Raw genomic sequence first — 27,935 nt, 5'->3', positions numbered from 1 at the left:
TTTGATGTTTTCAGTTCCCTAGTTGAGTCTCTCATTTTGTTCCTTCATTTGTTTCCTGATCTCTGACAGTTTGTTTACTGCATGCTATTTGCTCTCTTTAAACATATTGAGCATGATAGTTTGAAATTTTTCAATTCTTTCTGTTAGTCTGGCCTCTATAGGAGAAATTTCCTCTTCTATATGTTTTACTTTTGATTGGTCCTTTTTCTTTTGTGATTTTGTGTGTTTTACCCTTCTTGTTAAACTTGGGCCATTTTGTTATCTTTTTTTTTAACTTTAAATTTTGTATTCTGTTTTTTGGGGGGAAAATTTTCTGATTGGGCACTTGGGTGCCACAGTGGCCAAGCTCCCAGCTGCCAAATGAAAGGCCAGGGCTTGCACGGGAGAAAGGTCTGCCAGCCTGCTTCCATAAAGGCCCACAGCCCTGGAAATCCCACAGGGCAGCTCCACTTTGCCCCACAGGGTCTCCATAAGTCAGAATTGCCCCAGTGGCAGTGGGCCTGGAATCTTCTCTTGAGTACCACTGGAAGGTACTCTTATCCTTAGCCTTTTTTCAGTGCTGATTTAGGAGTTCGGGATGCTTGATCTCTGAAATTCAATATGCATTCATAGGGGGAGGAGGGCAGTTTAGCTAGTCACAGATGGTGACATAAACAGTGGGGATCAATTTTCCTGTGGCAAAGGTGGGGGCTCTATGTCTCTTCTTCACGGGCACCCCTGCACGGGCTCTCTCACGGTGTCCCACTGTGGGCAGGGAGCCTTCTGAAGTCTTTTCCTCACCCTGCTGCCCTTGCAGTTCCTCCCAGATCTAGTGCCCATCCATCTCGAGTCTCAGCGAGATTCAACGGCACTCTCTCACAGAACCATGGTCTTTGCCCCCTCATAAGTGAACAGCTCATGAACTTCCATGAACAATCTCTCCTTAAACAAAATTGGGCTACAGCTTCCTCAGATTAGCTCCCTTTCTGTGTTGCCTGTTTTGGGTTTTGCCCAACCCTGTCCCAAAATGGATGTGATGAGCAAGCACTCCCAATGTTAGTGAGTAGGTTCTTCCAGCTTCTGTGCAGTTCCTGTTCCTCCTCTTCCTCACTTCTGGATTTACCCTGACTTTCCACCACCTCAGCTACTGTCTGGATTTCTGAGATCTCAGTCTGTGCTTGTTTTTATCTGTTCACTGGGTTAGTTGCTGGAGTAGTCAACAGGAGTGTCCACTCACTTCATCATCTTGTTCCACCCACAGGGGTAAGTGCTTTTGAAGGAAAAGCAAAACTGTGATATGGAAGACCATATTTAATGGACTGTTTCATAAGAATATATAAGATTTTAATTTTGTTTTGAACTTACAGCTTGTCTCAAAACTATATAAAATTCATTTTTGGTCTAGGAGATCAAAACCAAAGAAAGAGAATTCTGTTATTTCTCCCTTTGAAGCATAAGTTTGCCTATTTTTTTCTTTATACTTCTGACTCATTCATATTTATTCAATCACCTTTATGACTGTAAATATAACTGCTTCAATAATAATTTTGTCTTTGCATTTATGCTTTTTATATAAATATCAATGCTAGTTTATATTCATTAGAGTTCAATATGTGCTGGGCAGTTTATAAGTATTTCTCATTTAATTCTACACTAACTCTGTGGGCCCTGTTTTATCACCTTTTAAATAAGTACGAAATTGAATATGTTAAGTGATTTACCCAAAGTTTACACAGTAAAGAGTCGGGTTAATATTGGAACTCAGATCCACCTAATGACAGAGTCTGTGTCATGAACTATGAATACCCTGCCTCTCCTATTACAGACAGCACCCTTCTTATTTGCACTGGGCTAGCACTATTTCACGCCTATCTTTCTGTAGCTCTCCACTATTCACTTCAATAAGTGTCCACGTACACACACCTTCCTGCCTCTGAGCTTTTGTACTTGCAAGTCCTTCCACGATGAGCTTTTCCTCCAGTTCTTTGTATGGCTTGCTTCCTCCCCCCATTTTCCACTTCTCTCACCACCTATTTAAAAAAAAAAAAAAACACATCCCAATCCCCATTCCAATCATTCTCTTATACTAGAGCACAATGATTAAAAACTGGATTCAGGCAACAGCCTACCTGGGTTGAGATCCCAGCTGTAAAACCTTGACAAAATAATTTAGCCTTAGGTAAATTGCTTAGTCTCATGCTACACAAAGTGTGGCCCACTGACTGGCAGCACTGGAATCACCTGATAGCTTGTTAAAAATGCAAAATCTTACTCCCTTCTCTGGAGCTAATGACTAAGAATTATCATTCTAAAAAGAGTCTCAAGAGACTGTTAAAAAAAACCCAGGGCTGAGATTGATATACACGTTAAAATTTGAGAAGAACTGGCCTTGAATATTGCCTGGCACACAGTAAACTCTTGTTAACTATCATAATTATCTTATTTTATTCTTCCTAGCACTGATTTATCTGAATTATATTCTACAGTGTGGCCATAAACTACAGAAAAAAAGATAATATTATTATTATTTTTTTAATAGACGAAACATACTTGGTTACATCTGGGATTTGCTAAAAGCATGGGTCGTTTAATGAAAGTCAAAGACACCAATCATTTCAGGCAACACATCACAGATGCCTGTGCAGGGGTTAGTGGAAATGCACAGCCTGCTGAACTGTACATTGCTGATGAAGGATAACACATTGAATGCCTCATATAATATCACTGACTACATCATGTATTTTACATGAATAAACTATTTATTATGTATATTAGCCTATGTTTTCAGACTTTATGACCACATTATTCATTTATTTATTGGTTTAGTGGCTAACTCCTTCTCTATAATGTAAATTCCATAAAAATAGTCTTATTTATCACTCTATTTTCAGGCCTGGAAGAGGTTCCTCAAGAAATATTTTTAAATGAAAACAGAGTCCATTCCAGGGACTTATACTGGTGACACGGGCTTGTTCAACTACTCCCAACACTGGTTAATTCAGAGAAAGTTGTCTTGATATGTCGATACCTCTTCATAGACAACAAATGTAGGGCAGTGCCTGTGTCCTTGATCACAAGTCATATCTTCCAAACTTCTGACGTTCTTTTATATAACTGCCAATTTCAGCTCTTAGCTTTTGTGTGAACTGATTTAAAGTTATATCATGTACAGAAATCCAAGAATTTTTTTTACAACGTGACTTGTTTGTAAGAGGAGGGAGGAGAATATTTTCATGTGTGTTAGGTAAAATAAACAAACAAATAAATAAATCCAAACCCGTTGCTATCAAGTCGATTCTGACTCATAGAGACCCTATAAGACAGAGTAGAACTGCCCCATAGGGTTTCTAAGGAACAGCTGGGGGACTGGAACTGCCAACCTTCTGGTTAGCAGCCGAGCTCCTAAACACTGGGTCACCTGGACTCCCTGTTAGATAAAGCTACACACATTTTGGTCTTAATAAAATAGTGAGTTAGAATGTTCTATAAAAGGCCTAAATGAGTCACTTTAGGGAGCCAAAGGTCATCCAAAAATCGAAACATGTTCTTTACACGAAAGCAGAAATGATGATCTAGAGATTAAGGAGATTCCAGAGGTAATACATTTTCAGTTTAGGAACCAATGGAATCCAGCTTTACACTGAAGAATGATGAAAATTTGGAGCTCCCAAATATTGATCACAGTATAGAGATAATATTTATTTGGTTTTCTCTGTGGCAATTTATTTATTCATTAAAAAAAAAAAAAATCAGTCAACCTTTGGGCCAGATACTATTCTAGGTTCTGCAGATACAGAAGATATGTTCTTCACAGCTTGTATGGGAGATGGACAAAATGAATGAGTAAATTGATGTATATTTTTAAGTAACACATGAGTACTGTAAAGATAAAGAAAGGAAATGGGTAGACAACGATACAGGATATAACGTACTTAAGGTAGGAAGTTTAGAAGGTTTGAGGAACAGAAAGGAAGGCCTATGTATAAAAAGAATTATACTCCAAAAGTACCCCATAAGTATAATTTTTAAATGATTCTGCTTGGATACCAAGGATGATTATAAATTAATTAGATCTTAATGCATTCCAAAGCTTTTCATGTTTAACACAGTTTTTCTTTTTCTATGGTTGGTGCATGTGGATTCTTGAGGAGCCTACAATAGCTATCTTGTTGCTTCTCCTTAGCAACTTAACTTTTATTTCCTTTGCAATCCCTACTTTTGCAAGATTATAGTGGTAGGCATTGAGACCAACTGTTAAATACATATTACTTTGCTTAATCAGATTGCTCATCTACTCTCTTTTGCCTAGCAGGGCCAGTTTCCTTCTGCCTTCTCTCCATTTCTGGAAATGCCCTTCTTACCTTGGCCTCTTCCAGTAGGCTACGTTCAAAGCCTTCTACCATCTGCTTCCAAATGCCACTTCCTGAGCCATTTTCTGCTACAGACTTTTATGTAGCTTATGAATGAGCTTTATTGTTCTATTTGGTTGTTGCTGTTGTTGTTAGGTGCCATCGAGTCGATTCCAATGCATAGCAACCTTATGTACACCATAAAAAAACACTGCCCGTCCTGCGCCATCCTTATAACCGTTGTTACATTTGAGCCCATTGTTGCAGCCCCTGAGTCAGTCCATCTCATTCAGGGTCTTCCTCTTTTTGTTGACCCTCTATTTTACCAAGCATGATGTCCTTCTCCAGGGACTGGTCCCTCCTCATAACATGTCCAAAGTAAGTGAGACGAAGTTTTGCCATCCTCCCTTCCAAGGAGCATTCTGGCTGTATTTCTTCCAAGACAGACTTATTCCTTCTTCTGGCAGTCCATGGTATATTCAATATTCTTTGCCAACACCATAATTCAAAGGCTTCAATTCTTCTTCGGTCTTCCTGATTCATCGTCCCGCTTTCGCATGCATATGAGGCGATTGAAAATACCACGGGTTGGGTCAGGCGCACCGTAGTCCTCAAAGTGACATCTTTGCTTTTTAAGACTTGAAAGACACCTTTTACAGCAGATTTGCCCAACGCAATACGTTGTTTGATTTCCTGGCTACTTCCATTTGGCATTTCTTAAAAATATCTTGCACTTTTAAATCTTGGTGTGTGCACTCATGCTTCTCCACTCTTCTGCTCAATTTCTGCCAGGATGCCATCACTTTTATGAATCTTTTGCTAATTCTTTCAGTCAATATTAATCATGGTATTACATATAGTGAAAGGTTAAGATGCCAGAATTTTCAGGAGATTGTAAGCGTTTCAGGCCAGGAATCATTCCCATTTGACCTCAAACACCCTCGTTAGCAACAGCACCTTGATATGGTAAATGCCTGACAGATAATAAAACATTATCCCAACCTACTTTCCTAGACTTGTATCACACTATTTTCCAGTATAAAACCAAGTCTCCAGTTTACATGAACCACTACGAGTTCCCCATAATGTAATTCTAATCGATGACTCGATTATTTCAATTGCTTCCTAAGGCTTTCAGAATAAAACCAAATTCCTCTAGCTTAGCCTTAGAATGCAGTTCTCTGACCTACTTTTGCTGGCTTTGTATTTTCTCAGCCTTCATTCCATTGTCATCAAACCAGTGAAATCTTTCCCAAAACTTCTAACTTTTTTCCTCTGTGAAGTTGCAAATGCTTTTCCCTATTCTTGGACTGCTTTTCCCCTTCGACTTTGACTAACTGGTACTCATGCTTTAGAACTTAGCACAAGTGTCAGATCCTTGATGAAGCCCTTCCTGAATCCAGGTGTGGTTTAGATGCCCCCGTTGGGGTTACTGCCATGACAATTGCTATAGTGTAGAAAGTGGTTTACTTGTGTGTGCCTCCCACTAAATACAAGTTACTTGAGGTCATCAGAGATGGTGTTTTGTTCTTTCTATCAATGGTTCTCAAACTTAAGGCTGCATCAGAATCACAGGAGGGATTTTTAAAACACAGGTTGCTGGGCCCCACTCCTAGAGTTTCTGAGACAATAGATTTGTGGTGAGCTTGAGAGTTCGTATTTCTAACACATTCTCTGTGATGGTGATGCTACTGGTATGAGAACCACATTATGAAGACCAGTATTTGATATCATCACATTTTTTGTATTTGGTATACTACCTGTTCTTAGGTGCTTGATAAACGTTTCAAGTAATAAAATTCACATTCTTACCCCCTTTAAAATAAACAGAAATAATTTGAGTTGGGTCTTAATTATATCGTCATCTTTTGGGGCACAGGTACAATGAAATCATATTTAAAAAATAGTTCATTATTCAATCAGTTGGATACAATGTATCAGTTTTTCTCAAACCTGTATGCAGATCAGATTGACCTGAGGAGTCTTAGGCTGTGAACTCTGGGCTGCTCCTCAGACCAGCTAGCTGACTCAGACTTTCTGGGTGTGGGGGCTGAGGAATCTGCATAGCAAACTCTCCTGTTGATCTTTTTTCAGCCAATATGGAACCAAGCAAGGAGCCCTGGTAGAACAGCAGTTAAGCTCTGGGGTGCTAACCAAAAGGTTGATGGTTCAAAAACCAATGGCTGTTCTGTGGGAGAAAGATGTATAAATCTGCTTCCATAAAGATTACAACCTTGGAAATCCTATGGAGCAGTTCTACTCTGTCCTATAGGGTCACTATGAGTTGAAACGGACTCGATGGCAATGGGTTTGTTTTGTTTTTAACAGCACTAACCTTTAAATCAGACTTAAGCAACCTTAAAGAAGCTCTACCTTACTTGTGTTAATTTGGTCAATTTATTTTCTTCAGTAAGTTTTTAACAAGCCTATAGTTAAGCATGGCATATTAAATGAAAATACAAAAAGGACCATTTAGATCTTTAGTACTGACCACATAAGCTTCAGGCATCTCTAGGGGTGCCCAAGAATGGTGCCTCTGGTTTTAAGCATTACGAAAAGGAAGGAATAGCTGAAAGCTCTATTTACTACGCCACTGTAAGTCTTCTTGAAATACTTCCCAAATGCTTATTAAGCTTTCCACACAGGTAATTTTAATTTCTTAAACTGTTGCCATAAAATAGAGACATGTACCTCCGGGTGAGAGACACTGCTGGTGCATCACGGAGAAAGATGAATCATGCTGGAGCCTGTGATATGACAGCGGCCCAGCATCCTGCCTCATAAGGCAGTGCTTTTTCTTTAATACTGCTAGCGTGTCAGCAGACTCCAAATTGGTTAAGATTAGATACACTAGTTTTAGAAAAAAGTGAGCCTCCTCAATCTTCCACCAGAATGACAAGGCTAAGTCCCAGGAGAGAGACCCAGAAAAGGAAAGACACACACACACGTACACACACATATACATACACACACAAAACTTAAAAAAAATTAATTCATCCTCTAACCTCTTAATCCAAAGGAAAATGGAAAGAAATGAGAAGCTTTAAAAAAGTCCGTATTTTTAAGAATTAATTGTCATTCCGCAAACATTTTCTGAGAGCATAATACATGCCAAAGAGAGGTCAGCTATAGTGGAAGATGAAATTACATGTTAGAAGAGATGTGGGCCCACTGCTGCTTTCAGATCCGTCGGGGTCAGATACTTTGAAAAGGCCAAGGTAGCTTTGTTTCTGGGGAGAAAGCTGTTTTTTTAAACACGATATACAGGTTTGTGCTCTCATAGGTGAAGCATTTACTCTTGGGAAAAGAAACCGATTTGCTATGTTAAGTATTAAGGAAGAAACTGAGAAAATAAAAGAAAACTGGGAAAATCTGTTTTAGTTCTAGCAGCATCAGCACTGGGGAAAAGGCAGAGGCTGCCCATTATCTCTTGAAGAAAGAAGTAACTTGTTTGTGAGGAAAAGGAAAGAAAAATATGAAACTCAGACTTGACCAAATCGTGTTACTTCCTATTAAAATATCATTTCCAAAAAACATATTGCAAAGGAAAAAGGGAACCAAAATTTCCCCAACTTCTGATCTCTCAGTGAGCTCCTTCTCATGCGCCCAGATTCCATTTGAAAATAGAAGGAACTTCTGTGGTTTTTGGCAGCCATGTCTCTGAGCCACGGTTTGTGGATTAGGCGAGTTGAACTGTAAAATCACATCATATTAATAGTTGAAGATACCCTAGGTATGCTAGTTTAATGCATTCCTTGTATGGTTGGGGAGCTGATACTTACAGGTGCTAAATGATTTGCCCAAGCTTGCACTTCTAGTTGTGGCACAGTTTTATTAAAACTAGGGTCCCCAACTCCCAGTAAAGAGCTCCCTCCACTGTTTCACACTGTCTTTAGAAATATTCAAAAGTTTATCTAAATCTTATTGGATTCAATGGGCAATGGACATTGAGGACCAAAAAAAAAGATAATTTTTGGTTCACTTCTTAAAGGTCTCTTTTCAGAGCAGTCATTCTTGACCTTTTAAATGCGAATCAACTTGATGTATTCCAGCCATGTTCAACACCCCTCATCCCCTTCCTACCCTCCCATATTCTGATGAAAATGCCCCTAAGACTCACCTCCAAAGCTGTCATGTTTTTCTGGTTTGCTGTAGACAAGCGATTAGCTTCTCTGATTTTATCTGTGGCTTCTCTCAATAGGTCCCAAGCATCATCCACTTTGTTGTTGTAGTCAGCCAGTTTCTCACGGAGATCCTTCTCCATTTCTTCATTTTTCCCCCGAGACTCTCCAAACAGCTTCTTCACTTTCTTCAGAAGGGCTTCTGCAGCTCTGCAACCACCCAACCCAATAATGGACAATAAGCCCAGGCCACTGCCTCAGGAACCATTGGTATGAAATTGTGTTACCAAGAGATGCTAACATTAAAAGAATGAAAAAATAAGAAAACACTTAAAGTAGGCTCACTATGTACTAAGACAAGTTGAAAACTATTACCTGAAAAGTGGTAAGACCATTTATAGTTAAAATTCAAGACAACAACAACAACAAAAACCTCTTCTATTCATTAGTGGCATAACATTTTCAATTGGATAAGGTCTCAAGTCATTCACATACTCTGACTGATGAAATTAGTTTTATGACTTACTTCACGTTAAAAAAAAAAGTCACCATAATGAGACATTTCTTCTATCATTTTGAACGTAGGGACTGAATATTGATACGTCTGGTTAGAAACTGAACAGAAATCTATGTTATTGCCATGATAGTATAATATTATTTTGACCTACTTTTCTTTTCCTTCCAATTGAATGATCTGGGAATTTTTGCAGTTTAACCTAATAGCTTTCATAAAGTGATAACACCTGAGCACTTAAAAAAGGCTAAATACTTGAAAAGCAGTAGTTTTCAAACTAACATGTATCTTAACTGCTGAAAGGTTTGGTAAAACATAGATTGCTGGGCCCCATCCCCCCAAATTTCTGATACAGTTGGTCTGGGGTAGAGCCTGTAATTCGCATTCCTCACAAGTTCTCAGGTGTTCCTGATGCTGCTGGCTTGGTATATACTATTTAAGTATTAATAACAGAATCACTCTGAAGTTAGCTATATTAAAAAAAAAAAAGTATTTTATTGAGAGTATGATCACAGAGTTTATCAGTGTGAGAAAAACTACTATCACTTTTCCCAAACCTCAATACTTATTTCAAAGTATTAGGGGTTTAAGGATTTGAAAAAACTCTTCTTTTTAGCATTTTTAAAGATGGTAAACTGTATAGGATAGCCTGGAAAATTAATAATTATATTTATCCAAAGTTATTTTTGTTAAACAAAAATTACTGGTAGGGCAAAAGCCCCTAACGCAGGTGATTAAAAAAGCAAGCCCATTAGCCTAAGCATAGGAGAGACAGCATGAGAAAAAAAATCACTTAAGTATACATAGGAAAGAACATTCTATCAATCCATTTAGGAGTAAGATAAAGCATAAATAAATAGTAAACATCTCCAGGTCAGAAAAACGAAGTATCTTCTGCTCACATGTGTAACGGAAAATTTAGAAAACTGTAAACAGCAATTTAGAGAGCTCAGTTTATCAACTGAAAAAATAACAGAGTGTCTACTCACACCAACTCATCTTCAGCGGCTTCCTTTTGTGTATCTAGATTTTTCCTCCTCAATTCTGTCATCATCTGATCAATCTCTTTCTGAAGTCCTTGCAAATTTCTCTCAAAGGCCTTGTCTTGAGCTCCCAGAGTGTCATTTAGTTTTGCAGCTTTGTCATTTACAGCTGCAGGGGGTAAAACAAATAATTTTGCAAATTAGTAAATAAAAACACTGCATGCAAAAATGGCAATCAGCATCTGCTCTTCACCACCATCTCCAAATGAAACGTAGTTTGCCATGGGTATTCCTGCTGGGAAACAGAGCGGTGGTAAATACAGCAATCAGTAACAAGTAGGAAAATGTGACACGTCTCCAGAGTTTTATTGTATTTCTTTAGAGTCACAGTAATTAAAACATGATGTTTCTACCTCAAAAGGAAGAATTACACATAAAGAAGTGGGTCAAACCTTCTTCAGGTAAGAGGTAAAAAATGAGACGTGCAGCAAAATACCCAGAAGCTGAAAACTCCTACAGGGTCACTATGAGTTGAAATCGACTTGATGACCCACAACAACAACAAGGTTAGCAGAAGGAATTGAATTTCAATCTTCAATCTATATTTTCCCAAAAGGTACCTTTATGGTTCTCTTTTCATTAGAAATGTCTTTGGTTAGAAAGTTTCTGTGGCCTTTGGTTAGTCAAGTTGCTGGAATTTTATGTAGAGAACAGTTTGAATCTGTTGTTGTAAAGAACAAATGTGGCCATGCCTAGCGCCGTGTTAAGTGTATTACTCAGAGGCTGTATTTCTAGAAGATGGTGAGGGTGCCACCTTCTTTGTTCACTGCGTTATAATTAGTCATACCTTGATATATGCCAAAGGACCTTCCCAGGATTCCACCACTATTATTAGTAAGGTATCGCCCAGACTGCTATGTTTGTTAAGGAACCACGGACCATGGATTAATTTATTTGAAAGTTCCTTGGTCCAGCAGACCATGTGGGAATCATGCTGGAGAGCCACTCTGACTATGCATAAAAAGGTTTCTGCTTCTTAGATTTCAAGAAAAGTAGCAGCAAATTTGGCTATAGCTAGGGCGTATAAGTATGTGATCGTACAGCTGTTTTTAACTAGTTGTAGCATATAAGTAATCACTGATATCATTTGCGTTACTTATTTTTAATTAAAGCGATAAAGTCTACTCCCAATCTGCCAATGCTGTGTGTTTTTCACTTGTTAAATATATAAATGAGCTTTGATAAGAAATATTTTTTGAAATCTGATCCAATATAGGTCCTAGGCCTACGTGGTCCTGAAGAAGGGAGGAATGCGAAATACAGCCTCAGTCTTTCTCTTATGGTCTATTCTAAAAGCTAAACTTCTGCTGAGAATAATCTGGCAGAAAAAGAATAATGACACAGAGAGTAAGGAAAAAGGCAAAGATGGCTGTACCTTTTGGAACGCACGTGGCATTTCTTTTAAAACTAAAGCAACACGTAAGCAACTAGAAGAAATTATTAAGGTTATACACACAGAGAAACGTCTTCACAAAATCAAGCTGTGTTAAGAAAGCAAGCATCATTTTAATAGGCAAATTCTGATTACCCCACTGCTTATATATATGGGACTTGGAACTTCTCAGAGTATTTTTAAACTAAAGATGAATGCATTACTTAGTCTTTTATTCGTAGGTATACACTGTCAGTTCACTATGTCTTCTTTTCCATAGTATTGAAAATAATTACCAAATAAATACATCTATTGAATTTAATTATCACCTACTTTTACCTCATTTCAAAGGAGATTTAAGGTATTTTAAAAATACCTTTAAAACAAGGTAAAATTAATAGAAAAGGAAATAAAGGTAAAGGTAAAAATTAGTACAGATCAGAGCGAGCATTACTAGACAGAGGCACGCCGTAATGCTCAGCACACACGGAGCTGATTCGGACTCACGGCCAGCCAATGTGTTTCAGAGGAGGACTTCACTCCTAGGGTTTTTAATGTCTATAATCCTACAAAAGTAGAACACCAGGGCTTTCTTCCACAGTGTCTCTGGGTGTACTCAATTGCCAAACTTTTGGTTAGTAGCTGACCAGGTACTTAACGATTTGCATCACTCATTCTTAGTAGCCAACGCATAACCAGCTGCCTTTGAGTTGATTCCGAATCATGACACTCCCATGTGTGTCAGAGTAGGACTGTGCTCCACAGGATTTTTAATGTCTGATTTTTCAGAAGTAGATTGCCAGGCCTTTCTCCCAATGTGCCTGTGGGTGAACTTGAACCCCCAACCTTTTGGTTAGCAGCCAAGCATAAAGTGTTTGCACCACCAAAGGTCTCTAGCCAATGAATAGTGGGGAGATGAAAGGGGTACTTAAAAGGTATACAGCATCCAAAAAATAAAAAATAAATAAATTTCTTAAGAGAAACAAAACTGTTTTTCATACTGAACCTGGAAAAAATATTCTCTCATGGGTAAAATTTATTAGCAATAACAAATACTACTCTGGCATGAGACACAGGAAAGAATGGTGTCTAGCATTTATTAAGTCCTATTATGTCAGGACACACACTAATGGATTTATATATGTCCACTCATTAATTTGAATAATGCATAGACTAAAACGTAGCTTATTCATGATCTAATCAGGAGTCATGGCACAGTAGATGTCATAAAATTATGATGAGATAAGAATGCCTTAGATTAATAGACATTGATTATCTATAAAGAGGCCATGACTTATAATGGAAGATGGGATGAGTAAAGTATTTCATCTATCTAAAAATAAAACTGAGATAGACAAATACCAGGCTGAAGCATTCACTTTTCCCACAGTAATTTATTGCCACTAACAAAACCTAAGAGGACCGATGATTATCCAACATTATGGTAGTTTTGAGAGGAAAAAAAACATGTGAACATGTTGCATAACCTACTTAAAGTCTCTGATGAGGTCTCTCTCTCTTTCTCTGTCTTTTTTGTTTTAAAGAGCCAAACTTGTAACACACGTACACGTCTCATGGAGAATTTAGTTTAGTTCTGGCATGTTCAAAACTTAAACTTTCATTAGATTTTAACAGTTGGATTCATTCTGCTGAAGTTCTTTTATAAAGGTCATGGTTATCATCTTTGTCATCATTTATGTTGCTGCTTCGTGGGAGATAGTGATTAGTCTTTCCATTTTCCTCAGGTACAGGATCACCGATGTCCCACATGGCACTTTGTGAATTAGAAGCATGATCCCCATCTTGGCAAACACAACCAGCTGCCCGACTGACTGATACACAACCAGGGAATGGGCTATATCCTTTGTGAGAGGTAGGCCCTTTCTCTGGGTGGACAGGCCAGGGGTTGTGGTTGGTGAGTGTCTCAGGCTGGGTTCTCTAGAGAAGCAAAACCAGGGAAGTGTATATATATATGTATATATACGTATATATATGTATACACTTTCATATATATATGTATGTATATACGTATATATATATACATACATATATATACGAAAGTGTATACATATATACGCATATATACATATATATGTATATAGATATATATATATGTGTGTATATATATGTATACGAGAGAGACAGAGAGAGAGGGAGGGAGACAGAGGAAGGAGAAAGAGAGAGACAGAGATTGATTTAGGTCAAAGAAAGGGCTCACACGGTTATAGAGGCTGGCAAATCCTAAGTCCATGGGTCAGGCATCAGGTTGGAGGCCTCTTCTAAGTCACATAGCTGCTAGGGTTGACAAACTCAAGATCGGCAGGTCAGAAGGCAGGCAGCTGGCTCAAGTCCCAAGAATCAGAGGTCAGATGATGACGAGCCAGATGTAGGATCCAGAGCAAGTGAGCTTTGCCAGAATGTTCATATATATATACTGGATGCAGACCACACCCCTAAAGAAACTCTCCTTACAACTGATTGGCTGATTACATCAGATCACATCATGGAGGGTGACTATTCCAAACTACATCATTACATAACTGCCATATCACTGAGAATCATGGCCCAGCCAAGTTGACTGACAACCGTAACAGTGAGCAAAGGCTGGGTTTATTATCATCTTCATTCTGCCCGCTCTGCCAGTGTCTTCGTGTGGTGCACAAACTGACCCTACCCAGAGTCTTGAGGTACCCAGAAATAAAATCTTATTGACATGGTAAAAAGAAGACTCAGGTACCAACATGATGGCCATGAATATGGTTCCGTGGTGGGAGGCGGAGGGCTCAGTATAGAGAAGGAAGTAAAAGCAGTGATGTATTAAAACAATATTCGTTTCTAACAATTTAAAAATAAGTCCCCAGGACAGGCTGCTGAGTGTTCAGTGTTTGAGATTTGAGGTGTAAGGAAAAGGAAAGTTACTGGAGTATAGACGAATACCTCCAGATAGAGCGAAGCTGATCTAACTGCAATGGGAGTTTATTGTTTTGCTGTTGGCATTTTCAAGTAGCATTAATAGAAAATAAAATCAGGGAAAGTACAACTGCGTCTAGCAGAGGATAAGCCACAACAAAGTAACAGAGATTTTTCTGGTGGGCTAACTTCTGTTTCAGATCCTGAGAGGTCTTGCCTCAGGTTACGCCTCAAATCAAAACTCATTGTTTCTTGCGGTAGGGAACCTTTGGGAGCTTCTGTCTCCTCGGTCAGTGATCACTAAGAATTACCAGTTAGGCTCTGCCTTGAAGGTTATCTCTAGTCCTGATTCATTTGGCTATATTACAAATCAAAGTATGTAAAATGCATAACATTGTTGGGCAAAAAAAAAAAAAAAAGTAAATACTTTTTCCTGCTTTCTAAACATGCATGCATGTTTAATATTTATAAAATTTTCTTTACTAATATTAGTAGGTATTTAAGAAACAATTTTTTTTTTTTTGGCATTATATGTTTTCTTTAAGAGTTTTTTAATCTGGGCTTTCATCCAAGAATGGCTTCCACTTTGATTCTTAATCAGACTGTTTGTTGTTGCTGTTAGCTGTTATCAGGGTGGTTCTGACTAATAGCAACTCTATGTACAATAGAACGAAACACTGCCCAATCTTGCACTATCCCAATGCAATACGCCATTTGATTTCTTGACTGCTGCTTCCATGGTGGATGATTGTGGATCCAAGTAAAATGAAATCCTTGACAACTTCAATATTTGTTCCATTTATCATGATGTTGCTTATTGGTCCAGCTTTGAAGATTTTTTGTTTTCTTTATGTTATGGTGCAATTCATACAGAAGGCAGTAGTCTTTGATCTGTGTCAGTAAGTGCTTTAAGTCCCCTTCGCTTTCAGCAAGCAAGGTTGTATCATCTGTATAGTGCAGGTTGTTAATGAATCTTCCTCCAGTCCTGATGCCCTGTTCTTCATATAGTTGAGCTTCTCTGATTATTTACCCGACATACAGATTGAATAAGTATGGTGAAAGGATACAACCCTGACGCACACCTTCCTTAACTTCAAACCACGGAGTATCCCCTTTTTCTGTTCAAATGACTGTCTCTTTGTCTATGTACAGGTTCCCCATGAGCACAAGTGCCCCAAACCAAAACCCAGTGCCATTGAGTCAATTCCGACTCATAGCAACCCTATAGGACAGAGTAGAACTGCCCCATGGAGTTTCCAAGGAGCAGCTGGTGGATTTGAACTGCTGACCCTTTGGTTAGCAGCCATAGCACTTAACCACTATGCCACCAGGGTTTCTCTGGAATTCCTGTTCATTGCAATGCTAGCCATAATTTTTTTATTCTCAATACAGTCAAATGCCTTTGCATAGACAATAGAACACAGATAAACATCTTTCTGGTATTCTCTGCTTTTACCCAGGATTCATCTGACATCAGCAATGATATCCCTTATTTCACGTCCTCTTCTGAATCCAGCTTGAATTCCTGGCAGTTCCCTGCTAATGTATTGCTGCAACTGTTTTTGAAAATCAGATTGGTAGATGCCAAGAATTAACTTCAAGAGAATTGTGGACTAAATGCAGTACAGCTTCTGGTAAGGTAGCAAATCCAAATCCCAAGCAACAGATGTTCATTAAAAACCAGTAGCAAAATCATTATGAGAAATTAAAATGCTGATTTAATGTACCAAATGGAATGATAAAATTAGATTTTAAGAAATTTTAAAAATTGTTTTGAATCAAAACAATAGCAAAGCATAAGTTGTCCATTAAGTACTTAATCACAACAGCCGTTCCTCAAGAATTGGAGCATTCCTAAGAGAATGCCTTCAAATTACTACTATTTGAAGCCTATGATTACAAATTCTTTGACTGTTGTCACTAACTCAACACTGTAGGTTGTAGATTCTTGGCAGATAATATCCTTGGATTTCCTGACCAAAATACTTTTTAAAATCCAACCCTCAAATCTAGAAATGCCATCTCTTACAAGAGAAATTCTAGTTCTGTGCAATCCTTTTCTCTATTTTTCTGCTGGGAGAAATAAGTACTAAATGGTGATTTTTCAATACCTTCTGCATCCTGGACGAGCTCCTTAATGAATTCTCCTAAAGACTTTGCTCTCGTGTTGGTCCTCTCAGCATCCTGTCCAGTTTGCTCGCCATCTGCTGTCACTTTGGTAGCCTAATGATCCAAATGCAGAAAAGCGTAATTAATAGGGATAAGGAAGCTACAGCTAAATAAGCTCCCCCTGGCTACATTTTCTTTCAAGTATTACTTTGAGCCAAAGGCAATCAATGAATTATTGATCAGATGTACTGGAAATGACACCCTGTGCTCAAGTATACAATTAAACTTTATTACTTCTTCCATTAAATGGAAATCAGAGAGCTGTACTTGGTCTTTTAAAAATCATTGTTATATGCAATGGCATAGAAGAACCGATAAAGTACAATTATTTTTGAAATATCTTTAAGGTACTCTTGCCAAAAGTCTTTAATAGATTCTTCAGCCTCCTCATGTTGTAGTTTTGCTCTTATTTTATTTACTGAGAAAGTATGGAGTTCAGCAACGATCTCTTGAGGCAGTCTGTCTCAATAAGCTTGATCCTATAGATTCACTTTAGATCAACACATTAATTAAAGAAACAAAGACGGGGAAATGCTTAGCTACTAAGTAGTAAATCCTTGTTTTATAACACTTTAAAGATGCCAATGAAACATTAAGAAAGAATAAATGCTAACTTTTCCCATATGACATTACCAGGAAAGATGACAATCACAGAACCACATATCATTGTCAACAAAACAGAGCCCAAACACAGACCCCACCCCTGAGAAGTATCCTCATACTATTTTGCCTTTAATTTACATTGAAAATGCCATTTAACACAATGGAATCAATTTAATGTGTGTATAGTCATTTAAGAATGATAGATGCAGTTTAAAAAGTTTTAAAAAGTACTACAAGGTTTAAAGCACATTGAAATGGGTTCTTCATTTGTTGATGTGTATATATATGTTAATAAGTGACTTATTCTCTTTTATTAAAAAGATGTAGATATTCTAACTACATCTAATAAATTAGAGAATTGCAAACTGCGTCAATATAATTTTGAATAATGTCCAAACTAGCAGAGGATTAATACTCTACAATCTTTGTACCAGAGTGCTTACATTCTGGACATGCCCAGAAAAACCGAAATTATTTTTATACATAAATGGATTTTAAATAGAATTAAATGTCTGGCCAGCACAGAACATGGTAAGAAGATGCTACAGGAATTGTATCACATTTTGTGATTTCCCAAGGGCAGCAAGAGGTTTAATTTATGCAAGTTTTTGAGATCTTGCATAAAAAGTAGAATATAATATTCAACTATTATCATTTCTCACCCCACAAGTGTTAGCATCACAAATTATAGCATGAAAGGTTAAGAATCCATTGGAATTTTTAAAAAATTCCTCTTTACAGTTTGTAGTATATACGTACACATTGTGCTCTATGGTACCACTCCTACTGTCACGTATCACATGAACATCATTATAAGAGACTTGATCTATGTTATGGTCATCTTCTGTTATCTTAAGAATTCATATAACACCAGCACTAGTATCCTGGCTATACAGAAAATGTACATTATAATTTGAACTTAAAATTTATTTCTTACTTTATCAGTACCAAAAGATCATAATTTATGTTAATATCCAGGCCATATGATTTTATCAATCCTTGTTAATAGCTCAAGAATTCTGGTTTGTGTAAGTGGATAAAGTCATACTGTACAAAATTTCCATATTTGCCAATTCTTGTTAATAGCTCAAAGCATCTAACTTATTGAAAGTAAAGGTATATTAATACATTTCTCTTATAAATTATGTATTAATACTGTCTCTTATAAATTCTGGATGATATAGATGATATTAATTGCCTTGACTCTCTTCTACTCGTATTCTACTCCTTCAATAGGGATTTATTTGGTAGTTTTTAAGAGTCGTCACTAGCAAATGTTTGCTATTAGCACTGATTGTATGAGCACTTGAATATTAAGATGTCATGAATCTTGAATGCCCCATGACAAGAAACAAGTTAAAAAAGTGATCCCTAAGACCCTATCCTTCCCAGTCCTCTTTTAATATAGTAAACATGCCAAAATCTTCCCTTCTTGGGCCTTCCTGTAGCCTTCCTTTGCCTGGAATGACCTCATTCTTGACACTTTACCTGGTTGAATCCTTGTCAACCGTCAGCTTTCAGCTTGTGTCTCTTCCTTAGTGTGGTCATTCCCAGGGCACCTATCTAGGTTCTCACACTACCCATGGCAGAACATTTCCTTCATAGCAGCATGCATTTTAGAATTGCTTATTTGTGCGTTGATTTTTTTGCTATCTCCCCGACTAGAAGTTAAGCTCCAAGAGGGTGGGAACTCGGTCTGTTTTGTTTATCACTTTATGTCCAGCTCCTAGTACATCGCCTACCATATAGTATATATTCAATGAATGTTGTTAAGTGTATGACTAAGTAACAATTTTCCTAACTAATCTTGCCAATCTCATTACCACTTTTATTGCCTACTTATTCCCCACCCTTCCTTGAACATTCTCAGGAAAAGCTTTTGTTCACATCATTGCTTCTTAATTGCTCTCCTGTTATCCAAAATAAATCCAGCCTTCAAGACTCAGATTCAACTCCACCTTCTCTTTGACTATTCTAGCACACGCTTTCCGTTTTTAAATTTTCCAAAACAGTTATCATTACCACCATTCATATCTGTAATGGGTAATCACTTTGTTAGGTGTTTCTCCATATCTATCTAATCTCCATCCTTGGAGGCTGGCGTTATGTCTTATTTCTGTTTATTCTTCGAAGTGCCAGGCATAGAGCCTGGCAAATTGTAGGTGGTCAAACATGTTCTGTGTTTGCATAATGTGATGAACATCAAACCAACGATGCCTTTGGAGTTCTAAAGCCTCTGTAAGGAAAGAAAAAAAAGTCTCTCCATATGCCTTTCCAATATCATTTAAACTGATCATGTGCTGGGGCTATGCTTGTCAGTGAAAGTGGATGGCTGGGTAATTTTCTGCAAAGTTTGCAGAGCCTTATAGGAAGCCCTTACTCAAGAGCTGTAGCTAAATGCTTGGGAGGAGAGCTAGGGATGAGCACCTCTAGTCCCAGCCACACTGTATTCTAGCTACTGGCCTCATGGCAACTCAAAACTGGGCTACTTATTAACTCCAAGTAGGATGTCGATGGGGGTCGGAGGGTAGCAGGTGGGCAGAACTCTTCAGAGACAACTTACTGATGATGCTTACTAGGGAAGAAGATGCCCCTTTGTCTGCACATACCAGGAGAAGAGCTTCCTCTCTTGCCTGAGTTCTAGGAGAGGAGAAGATGCAAGGTTCTTGGTATGAAAAGACACATAATTGGACTGGCTTATATGCATTTGCACTCTAAAAGATGGGTTACACAGTCAGGTTCAGCTGTACCCCAGATTGATATGTGTATGAAGACAAACCTACAACACTCTTTGTGTCTCATTTATTCTTCCTGCCTTGGAAATACATACAGGGCATGATTCTTCTTACAACAGGTGAAAACGAAGGTATGAAGAGTTAAGTGACCTATCTGAACTCACACATACTGGGAATTGGGGACAAAACACAAATGTTCTGCCTCACAGCTTTGCATTCTGTGATAACGAAACACTAAATTATGTTTGACTCACATCCAAAACATGAAAATGTTGAGCATTCTGGGTAAGAAGGACATTGTTCTAGCTTATGTAATATTTTAGGTGCATAAACTCGGGCTTTAGTAAATTTGTGCATTTCAGATACCATATGAGAACATCATATAGATATTTTTAAGCATGTCTCATTACACAATAATTCATTTGAAGAGTCACCCTTGTCAAAACCATTCATAAGGGACTCCATAAAGGAAACCTATGACAAATGCACTCTCACCTATGGGCAGTGGTGATAGATAGCAGTATCATTGTAAGGATGAGATTCACGAACACCAGTTTCACCTAGGACAGACTATTGATAATGTTATAGACAGATGCTAAATACTACAGGTAGTCCCTGACTTATGACAGAGTTCCGTTCCAAGGACTGTGTCCTAAGTTGGTTCTGACATAAGTTGAATACCTCGTTTTTTCTTTTTATTTTTATTGCCTTTTATTATCTGTATCTTTAAAAATCTGATCTTTGTCTTTGGGGGTTGGCATGACAATGATAACATCAGCAATTTACGTGCTGCAACGTTGTATGTAGTACATGTTACTAATGATAAAATGTGCCTCCCCCCCCAAAAAAAAAGACAGTCCTAAGTGCATTTCATCGTAACTGGAATATATCATAAGTCCGGGATTACCTGTACATGATATGAGCTATCTGTCTGATTTAATTTGGCTCTTTCCATGTTTTATTAAATTACCAAGTCCATCCTTTAGTCATCCTCCCTCTAATTCACTATAATCTTGTTCTTTGTGTATTTGACAAATGTCTTTTCATTTATCCTAATATGTTCTGTAATCTTCCTTTCATTCTCTATCTTTGATTTTCTTATTTGTACATCCTTTTACTTCTGTTCTGTAATCTTCCTGGTGTCTCTTTGCAAATAATTCCTTACAATACCTTGTACATATCTCTCTTACCTTCGATTACTTTTTTTTTTTTACATTCAAGTTCACTCAAATAGGTCTCTTTCTTTCTTTTTTTCTTTTTGAGGAGGGTGTTTTGTTGTTTTTTAGAGTATTTATATCTAGGCTGCATGCATTACCATTAGGCACACATTAATTTACTTCTGAACAACGTAGCTGTTACTTTTTTGCTTTAGCTCAAGCAATTCTCACTGTGCCTCTTGAAATCTGCACATAATTTTCTTGGTTGGATATCACTAGTGTCTTTCATTTTCTACTTTCTTTATGTTAAAACTGGAATCTAATGGAGCAAATCTAACTACTGAATAGACAACAATGCTTTTACTACCCATCTTTGCATTTTCAGACTCATACGGTTTCCTGCTAAAATTAAATCTCAGATCTAATCATTTATATGAGAGTCTCAAGGGTCATCTTCAAATGCTGCCAGTTCTGCATATCTAAGTGGCAATAAAGTATTCCTCAGGTAAGCTATCAGGACAGACAACCCTTAAAGACAGAGACAGGGAGCAGACAACTGACCCATGGAATGATAAAGAGCCAGCTCTGTGTGAAACTTCTCCCTAAATATTTCTGGTATCAATTTTGAAAAGTCCAAGCTAAACAAATATGATTTGCTATATATTCTCTCTCTTTCAAAATAAAACAACATAAACAAAAATATTGTTGGCAACTTAAATCCTTTAAAAGCTATAAAGAAGTATAAACAGTGTTTATGAAGCATTGGTGGTTCAGTGACAGAACTCTCTCTCCTTCCATGTGGAAGGTCCAAATTTAATTTCTGGCCACTGCCCCTCATGCACACCCACCACCCACCCACCTGTCAGTGGAGGCTTGCACGCTGCTGTGATGCTGAATAGGTTTCAGTGGAGCTTTCAGACTAAGACAGACTAGGAAGAAAGGCCTGAGGACCTACTTCCAAAAATCAGCCAGTGAAAATTCCATGGGTTGCAATGGTCCTATAGGCAAGCGATCATAAGAATGGTGCAGGACCAGACAGCATTTCATTCCGTTGTGCATGGGGTCACCATGAGTCGGGTAGACTCAATGGAAGCTAACAACAACAACAAACAATGTTTACACTGTAGACACTACTGTAGACAGTGTAAATACCCAGATTATCTAAAAAATTAGCTTTATCATTTTGGAAATGCTTCATATCCATTTAAATCTGATTTTCAATAGGCAGGAAAAGATAAATAAGAAAGCTAAATTTTGGTATTTTATATGGCTTAGTCTATTACTGAGCATTCTCCTCTTACAGAATATAGAATGTTACGAAGTGTTTATCAAAGACAGCAAAATATCCAGCTCAATATAATTGTAAATATATGCCTGGTTTTAAAGCATTTTAGAGAAATTCAAAATCTATTTTCATCTTGGGTTTCTCTACCCTTCATCTGGTTGTTCAAATGCTATTATTTAAATGATTCTCATCTAATTAATTCAAAAAATATTGATTGAACACCTACTATGTGCATGCAATTGCTGATATCATAATGACCAAAACCAAAACCAGACACACCATCTGCCTTTTTCGAGCTTATAGTCTTGTGGGGTAGAGAAGTATTAGTCGCATGATCATACAAATTATTCAAACAGTGGTATGAGACAATTACTGAGGGAATCTCAGCATGTCTGGAATGTCACAGAAGGCTGTTATGAGGCAGTCAAAGCTGAGGTTTGACAATAAGCCAGGTGAATTACTTTCAAGGTGAAGGAAAAAATGTGTGAAAAGGCTCCATGATGGGGCAGAGAAACTGAAGGATAATATGGTTGGAGTGCAGAGGGCAGGGATGCAAGTGGTGAAAGATGCGGCCAAGGGAAGGATTTTGGCTTTTCGCAGAAGAGCAATGAGAAATCAGGGGAAGATTTTAAGCATTGGGGTGACATAATCAAATTTGTGGAATATCGGAAGCTGGTTTTCGTTACGCTATAGAGAACAAATTTGAAGGAGAACAAGAGCAAAAACAGACAGACTAGTTAGAAAGATAATGTGATAATCCTAGGGTAGGGATTATGCAGATCAGATGAGGGTGGGGTAGTGGAGATGAGAGCTGCGCAAAGAAGGAGAACCCACGGTATTTGGGAATGGATTGGAAAAGCAGAAGGGTAATGAGGAAGAAAGAGACATTAAGGAGATGTTTATCTAGGTTTCTGGTTTATGAGTTCAATGCATGGGGTTCAGACAACCAGACCATGAGTGTGAGGGGAGCGGAGGCTGAAAGCTACACAGGGGTCATATCAGGATGGAAGAGCATCACATGTCATTCTGCACAAAATGGACAGCCATTGTAATACTTTAATGAGAAGAGTGATGTGATAAGTCTTCTATTTGAATAATAATTGGTTGAGATTGGATAAGGCTTAGACAGAGAGACCATAGATAAGAACAGAGTTGGATGGGGAGTAAAACAGAGGGTAGAGCAAAGGACAGTCCACTGATTTCCACTTTGGAAGACTGGGTAAATACTGCAAGATAAATCACTGAGATGTCTAAAGAGCTGAAAGGGTAGATTTTAAGAGCAAGGTGATGAGTTTAATTTGAGATGCCCAGCAGGAAGTTAGATTGGACTGAAACATGAGAATGAGGTCTGTATTGAAAATACAGATTTATGAATTATCAATTTATATAAGACAATTGAAGCCCAGAGAGAGTAAAGCAAGTCAGGAATGAGAGGAGATGTGGGGCGAGGACTGAACCCCAGAGAACATCAGCTTTTAATGGGTGCGCAGGAGAAGAGCCTGAGAATGAAAGCTCAGAGAATTCAGAGAAAAATATGGAGCTCTGTGAGAGACACCAAGAGAGGAGAGTGTGTCAAAAGGAAGGAAGCAACAAAGTAGCAATGACTGCAGGGAGTTCAAGTAAAATAGTCTGTTGGATTTAGTGACTAGCTTGTCTCAGGTTGTCTTGGTAAAAATAGTTTCAGCAGTGGGACAGGAGTGAAAATCCAGATTATAGTGGAGTGAGAAATGAATGCAGACACATCTACAATTTTTCTTTTTTTAAAATTTGCTGTGATACAGAAGAGGGAGCTAAGGACAGTAGCTACAGAAGGATGTGGCATCATTATCAAAAAGCATCAAAATATTGCATACCTATTGTAGGAAAATTCGGATATGTTAAATACAATTCCCACATTCAAGGAATTTATATTCCAGCAGGGGAAATAAAGCAACAATAAATCAAAATATATTGAGATATGTGATTATGTGATATTTTGCTTACTTAAACTGTACACATTAAAATATATCAAAATGCATATAAAATGTTCAGTCCTTGGGAGGTATATTATTCTCTTTACCAATGGATGTTAAAAACCCAAACTAAACCCATTGTCGTCGAGTTGATTCCAACTCACAGCAAACCTACAGGACAGAGTAGGACTGCCCCATATGGTTTCCAAGGAGCATCTGGTAGATTCGAACTGCCAACTTTTGGTTAGCAGCTGTACTCTTAACCACTACCCAACGAGGGTCTCCAATGGATATTAGGGAACTAGATCACACCATGAAAAAATGAGCACAAAATATAAAAGCACTTGAAGGAGAGAGGGCAGTTCCTATAGTTGTTATGCTGGATGACACTTACTGAATGTTTTAACAAATCTAAAGAAAGGTGTATTAGTCGTAAAGCAACTCATCAGTCAACAAAGCAGAGAAAATGGAGCATCACAAAGATCGGCAGTACCAATCAAAGCATTAAGCCTTAACCATTAGGTGACTATAGGATCAAAGTGCAATAAGTCCCCTGGTTGCAAAGGTCCGACTTTCGGTCACTTGCCCTTTAGTGTTTTGTAAATTTGCCCTCACTTTGAAACAATTAAACCAGCCCCTACTTGCAATAAATTCTTCATCACAATCGCTTTCACTTGCTGCATATGTGCTTTTAAATCGTTGAGACAAATTTGAGCCTTTTTTTGCACTAAAGTAAGGCTAACTAAGAACCATATGCACCTATTCCAACTTACCCACAAATCTAGCTTAAAGACACATTTAGGAATGGATCCCGTTCGTAACCCTGGGGCTGCCAGTAGTTCTCAACCTTCGCCAGCATTAGAATCATCTGGGGAGCTCTTGAAACTCTTAATGCCCAGATCAGAATGCACCTCAGACCAATGACATCATGACCTTTAGGGGCAGGACCTGATACTGGGTAATTCCAACGTGTGACCAGAGCCTAAGGCATTGTCTATTTAAATATAAAAAAATATATATATATAGCCATAGGTAATACTGGTGATGTGAGCTACTGCTACATCACTTCATGTAATGTGGTTTCAATTGCAGGATCATTCATGACCCATGAGACAGAGGCATCGGTGGTCTTAGCCTAATATCATTGGCTCTTTAGGTCATCTAGCCTTCTAGTTACGAGTCCATGTGGATCAATTCACCTTTTGCTTATCACACAGCTGAACTACAGTGCAAGAAATAATTGATCATATTGATTTGAGTATGGGCTCCATGACGATTATGTTTCTAATTAAAAATGTGAGAGGGACAAGGCTAATTAATAAGTATTTACAGTTCCTTCTTGTCCTTACCCCATAAAGGAGCTCTCTGCTTTGGGAAGTCTTATTTCCAGACTTTTTGTGTTACAGAATCTGAAAAATGGGCAGATAAAAATGGTATTGGAAAGTGACAGTGGAAAAATAATCTGGCAAATTCTACCTCAGTCAGGTGATCAAGGTTAGCATCAACAGTGATAGGTCATGCTGATCGAATGTGTCTTTGACATGATATGATGAGGATGGTATTTTATCTCTGTGGTCTTTCTCACAAAAAACCCATAACTCTAATCTAATCACGAGAAAAATATGGGACAAACCCCAACTGAGGGACAGTCTACAAAACACATGAACAGTACTCCTCAAAACTGTCAAGGTCATCAAAAACAAGGGAAGTCTTTGAAATACTCATGGTCTAGAGGAGTGTAAGGAGACATGAAGACTAATGTAATGAGGTACCCTGGATGGGATCCTGGAATAAGAGCAAAAGACATTAGGTAAAAACTGAGGAAATCTGAATAAAGGAGACATGAAGACTAATGTAATGAGGTACCCTGGATGGGATCCTGGAATAAGAGCAAAAGACATTAGGTAAAAACTGAGAAAATCTGAATAAAGTATAGGCTTTAGTTAATGATAATAATGTACCAATATTAGTTCATTAGTTGTGACAAATCCACCACATTAAAATAGAGAGGAAACTAGGTATGGAGTACCTAGGAACTCTCCATACTATCTTTGCAACTTTTCTGCAAATCTAAAACTATTCTAAAAAAAAAAAAACAAAAACCCATTGTTGTCGAGTCAATTCTGACTCATAGCAACCCTATAGGACAGAGCAGAACTGCTCCAATAGGGTTTCCAAGGGTGGCTGGTGGATTCAAACTGCCGATCTTTTGGTTAGCAGCCATAGCTCTTAACCACTGTGCCACCAGGGCTCCAAAATAAAAAAAAAGTTTACTTAAAAATAGTATTGGAGAATCTTCTGGAAAGATGAAAGGGCTTAGTCTAAGACATAATTAAGAGCTGATTCTCATAGTGAAATATTTCTTGTGTTTCTAAGTGCAGATCATTATGCTAATAAACTCAATGAGGGCAAAGCCTGTGTGGGTTTTGCTTATGCCTATATCCCCGGTGTTGGCCACATTGCCTAGAACGTGGTAAATTCCAGTCAAAAACCAAACCAACCCCATTGCCATAGAATTGATTCTGACTCACAGTGACCCTACAGAAAAGAGTAGAACTGCCCCATAGAGTTTCCAAGGAGCACGTGGTGGATTCGAATTGCTGACCTTTTAGCTAGCAGCTGTACCTCTTAACCAGTATGCCACCAGGGTTTCCAAAACTCCAATAGTATTAATCAAATGGATGAAATGCCACATATTCTACGGAATTTTTCCTGATTACCCTTAACCAGAGTTAAGTTGTTCCATTTTTATGTTTTTTCAGGCACATTCATTTTGCTTTATAATATGTATTTTTATGCAAATATCTCATTTTATCATTCACACACCCAAATGTGCACCCCTCCGCCATACACAGATATACACAAACACTGCATTGAAGGCTCCTTGAAGTCAGAGATTGAGCCTTATTTATAGTTTTCATCTGCTAACATTTAGCTTGGGCTTTGTATGTGATGAAAATCCTATGTGCTTGTGAACTGAGTTTACCCTGTTGTAATCGGTTTAAAATTTCTAACTTTGTATTTACTTGTATTCATGTAACAAATACAAAATTGTTAAATATTAAATTAACGTGAGATAAATTCACTCATAGTATTTCAATGTCTATTTAGCAAGCTGTGTCTGTGCATTCTATATTGCTCGTGTGAGATTCTAAAAAAGTCTTTAATATGCTATTCGTAACATCAGGGCAGTTATTTAGCATTATGTGCTCAGAGCCATTTGATTTCCCGGTGGAAATCTTCCTAAAGCAGCAGCAGGTTAGGGTGGAAAAAGTACTGGGCCAGTGGGAATCAGGAACCTGAGTCCTGCTGCCATGTCCCTCTGTTTCACAAACTGTATGAACATTGATAATTCATTTTATTGTCACAGCTTGAGGCAGCTTGTCTTTAAAATCCAAATAACCTTCCGGCTCCAACATTCTTTGTCCAAAAAAAAAAAAAAAACCAAACCTGTTGCTGTCGAGTCGATTGCAACTATAGCAACCCTATAGGACGGAGTAGAACTGCCCCATAGTTTCCAAGGAGCGCCTGGTGGATTCGAACTACTGACCATTTGGCTAGCAGCAGTAGTTTATGGATAGTCTCAGGCCAGAATCCCTGTGCATTCATTTTTCTGGCCACAAGATGGCGGACTTTATGCTGTTTTCATTCTCCAACCGCAAGAAAGAACCTTTAACCTTGCAGTTTTGACAATTTTAAAATCCCGATTCCTAAAAAATCTGATGAATGCAACATGAATTTTAAAT

The 27,935-nt window shown here is 38.0% G+C and overlaps 1 protein-coding gene across 2 annotated transcripts in view; it reads right to left on the bottom strand.

Annotated features, from left to right (window-relative positions):
* LAMA2 (laminin subunit alpha 2) overlaps positions 1–27,935 on the bottom strand; it is a 717,179-nt gene that overhangs the window by 142,415 nt on the left and 546,829 nt on the right. For both annotated transcript variants that reach the window (XM_049901052.1, XM_049901136.1), the window contains exons 35-37: positions 16,400–16,511; positions 9,953–10,115; positions 8,449–8,659 (exon numbers count right to left, since the gene is read on the bottom strand). In XM_049901052.1, coding sequence (XP_049757009.1) covers positions 8,449–8,659; positions 9,953–10,115; positions 16,400–16,511 — 486 coding nt within the window. The remainder of the gene's footprint in view (positions 1–8,448; positions 8,660–9,952; positions 10,116–16,399; positions 16,512–27,935) is intronic.

Source organism: Elephas maximus, chromosome 1 (assembly GCF_024166365.1).
Source record: "Elephas maximus indicus isolate mEleMax1 chromosome 1, mEleMax1 primary haplotype, whole genome shotgun sequence".
NCBI lineage: Eukaryota > Metazoa > Chordata > Mammalia > Proboscidea > Elephantidae > Elephas > Elephas maximus.
This window is presented reverse-complemented; position numbering and strand designations above follow the sequence as displayed.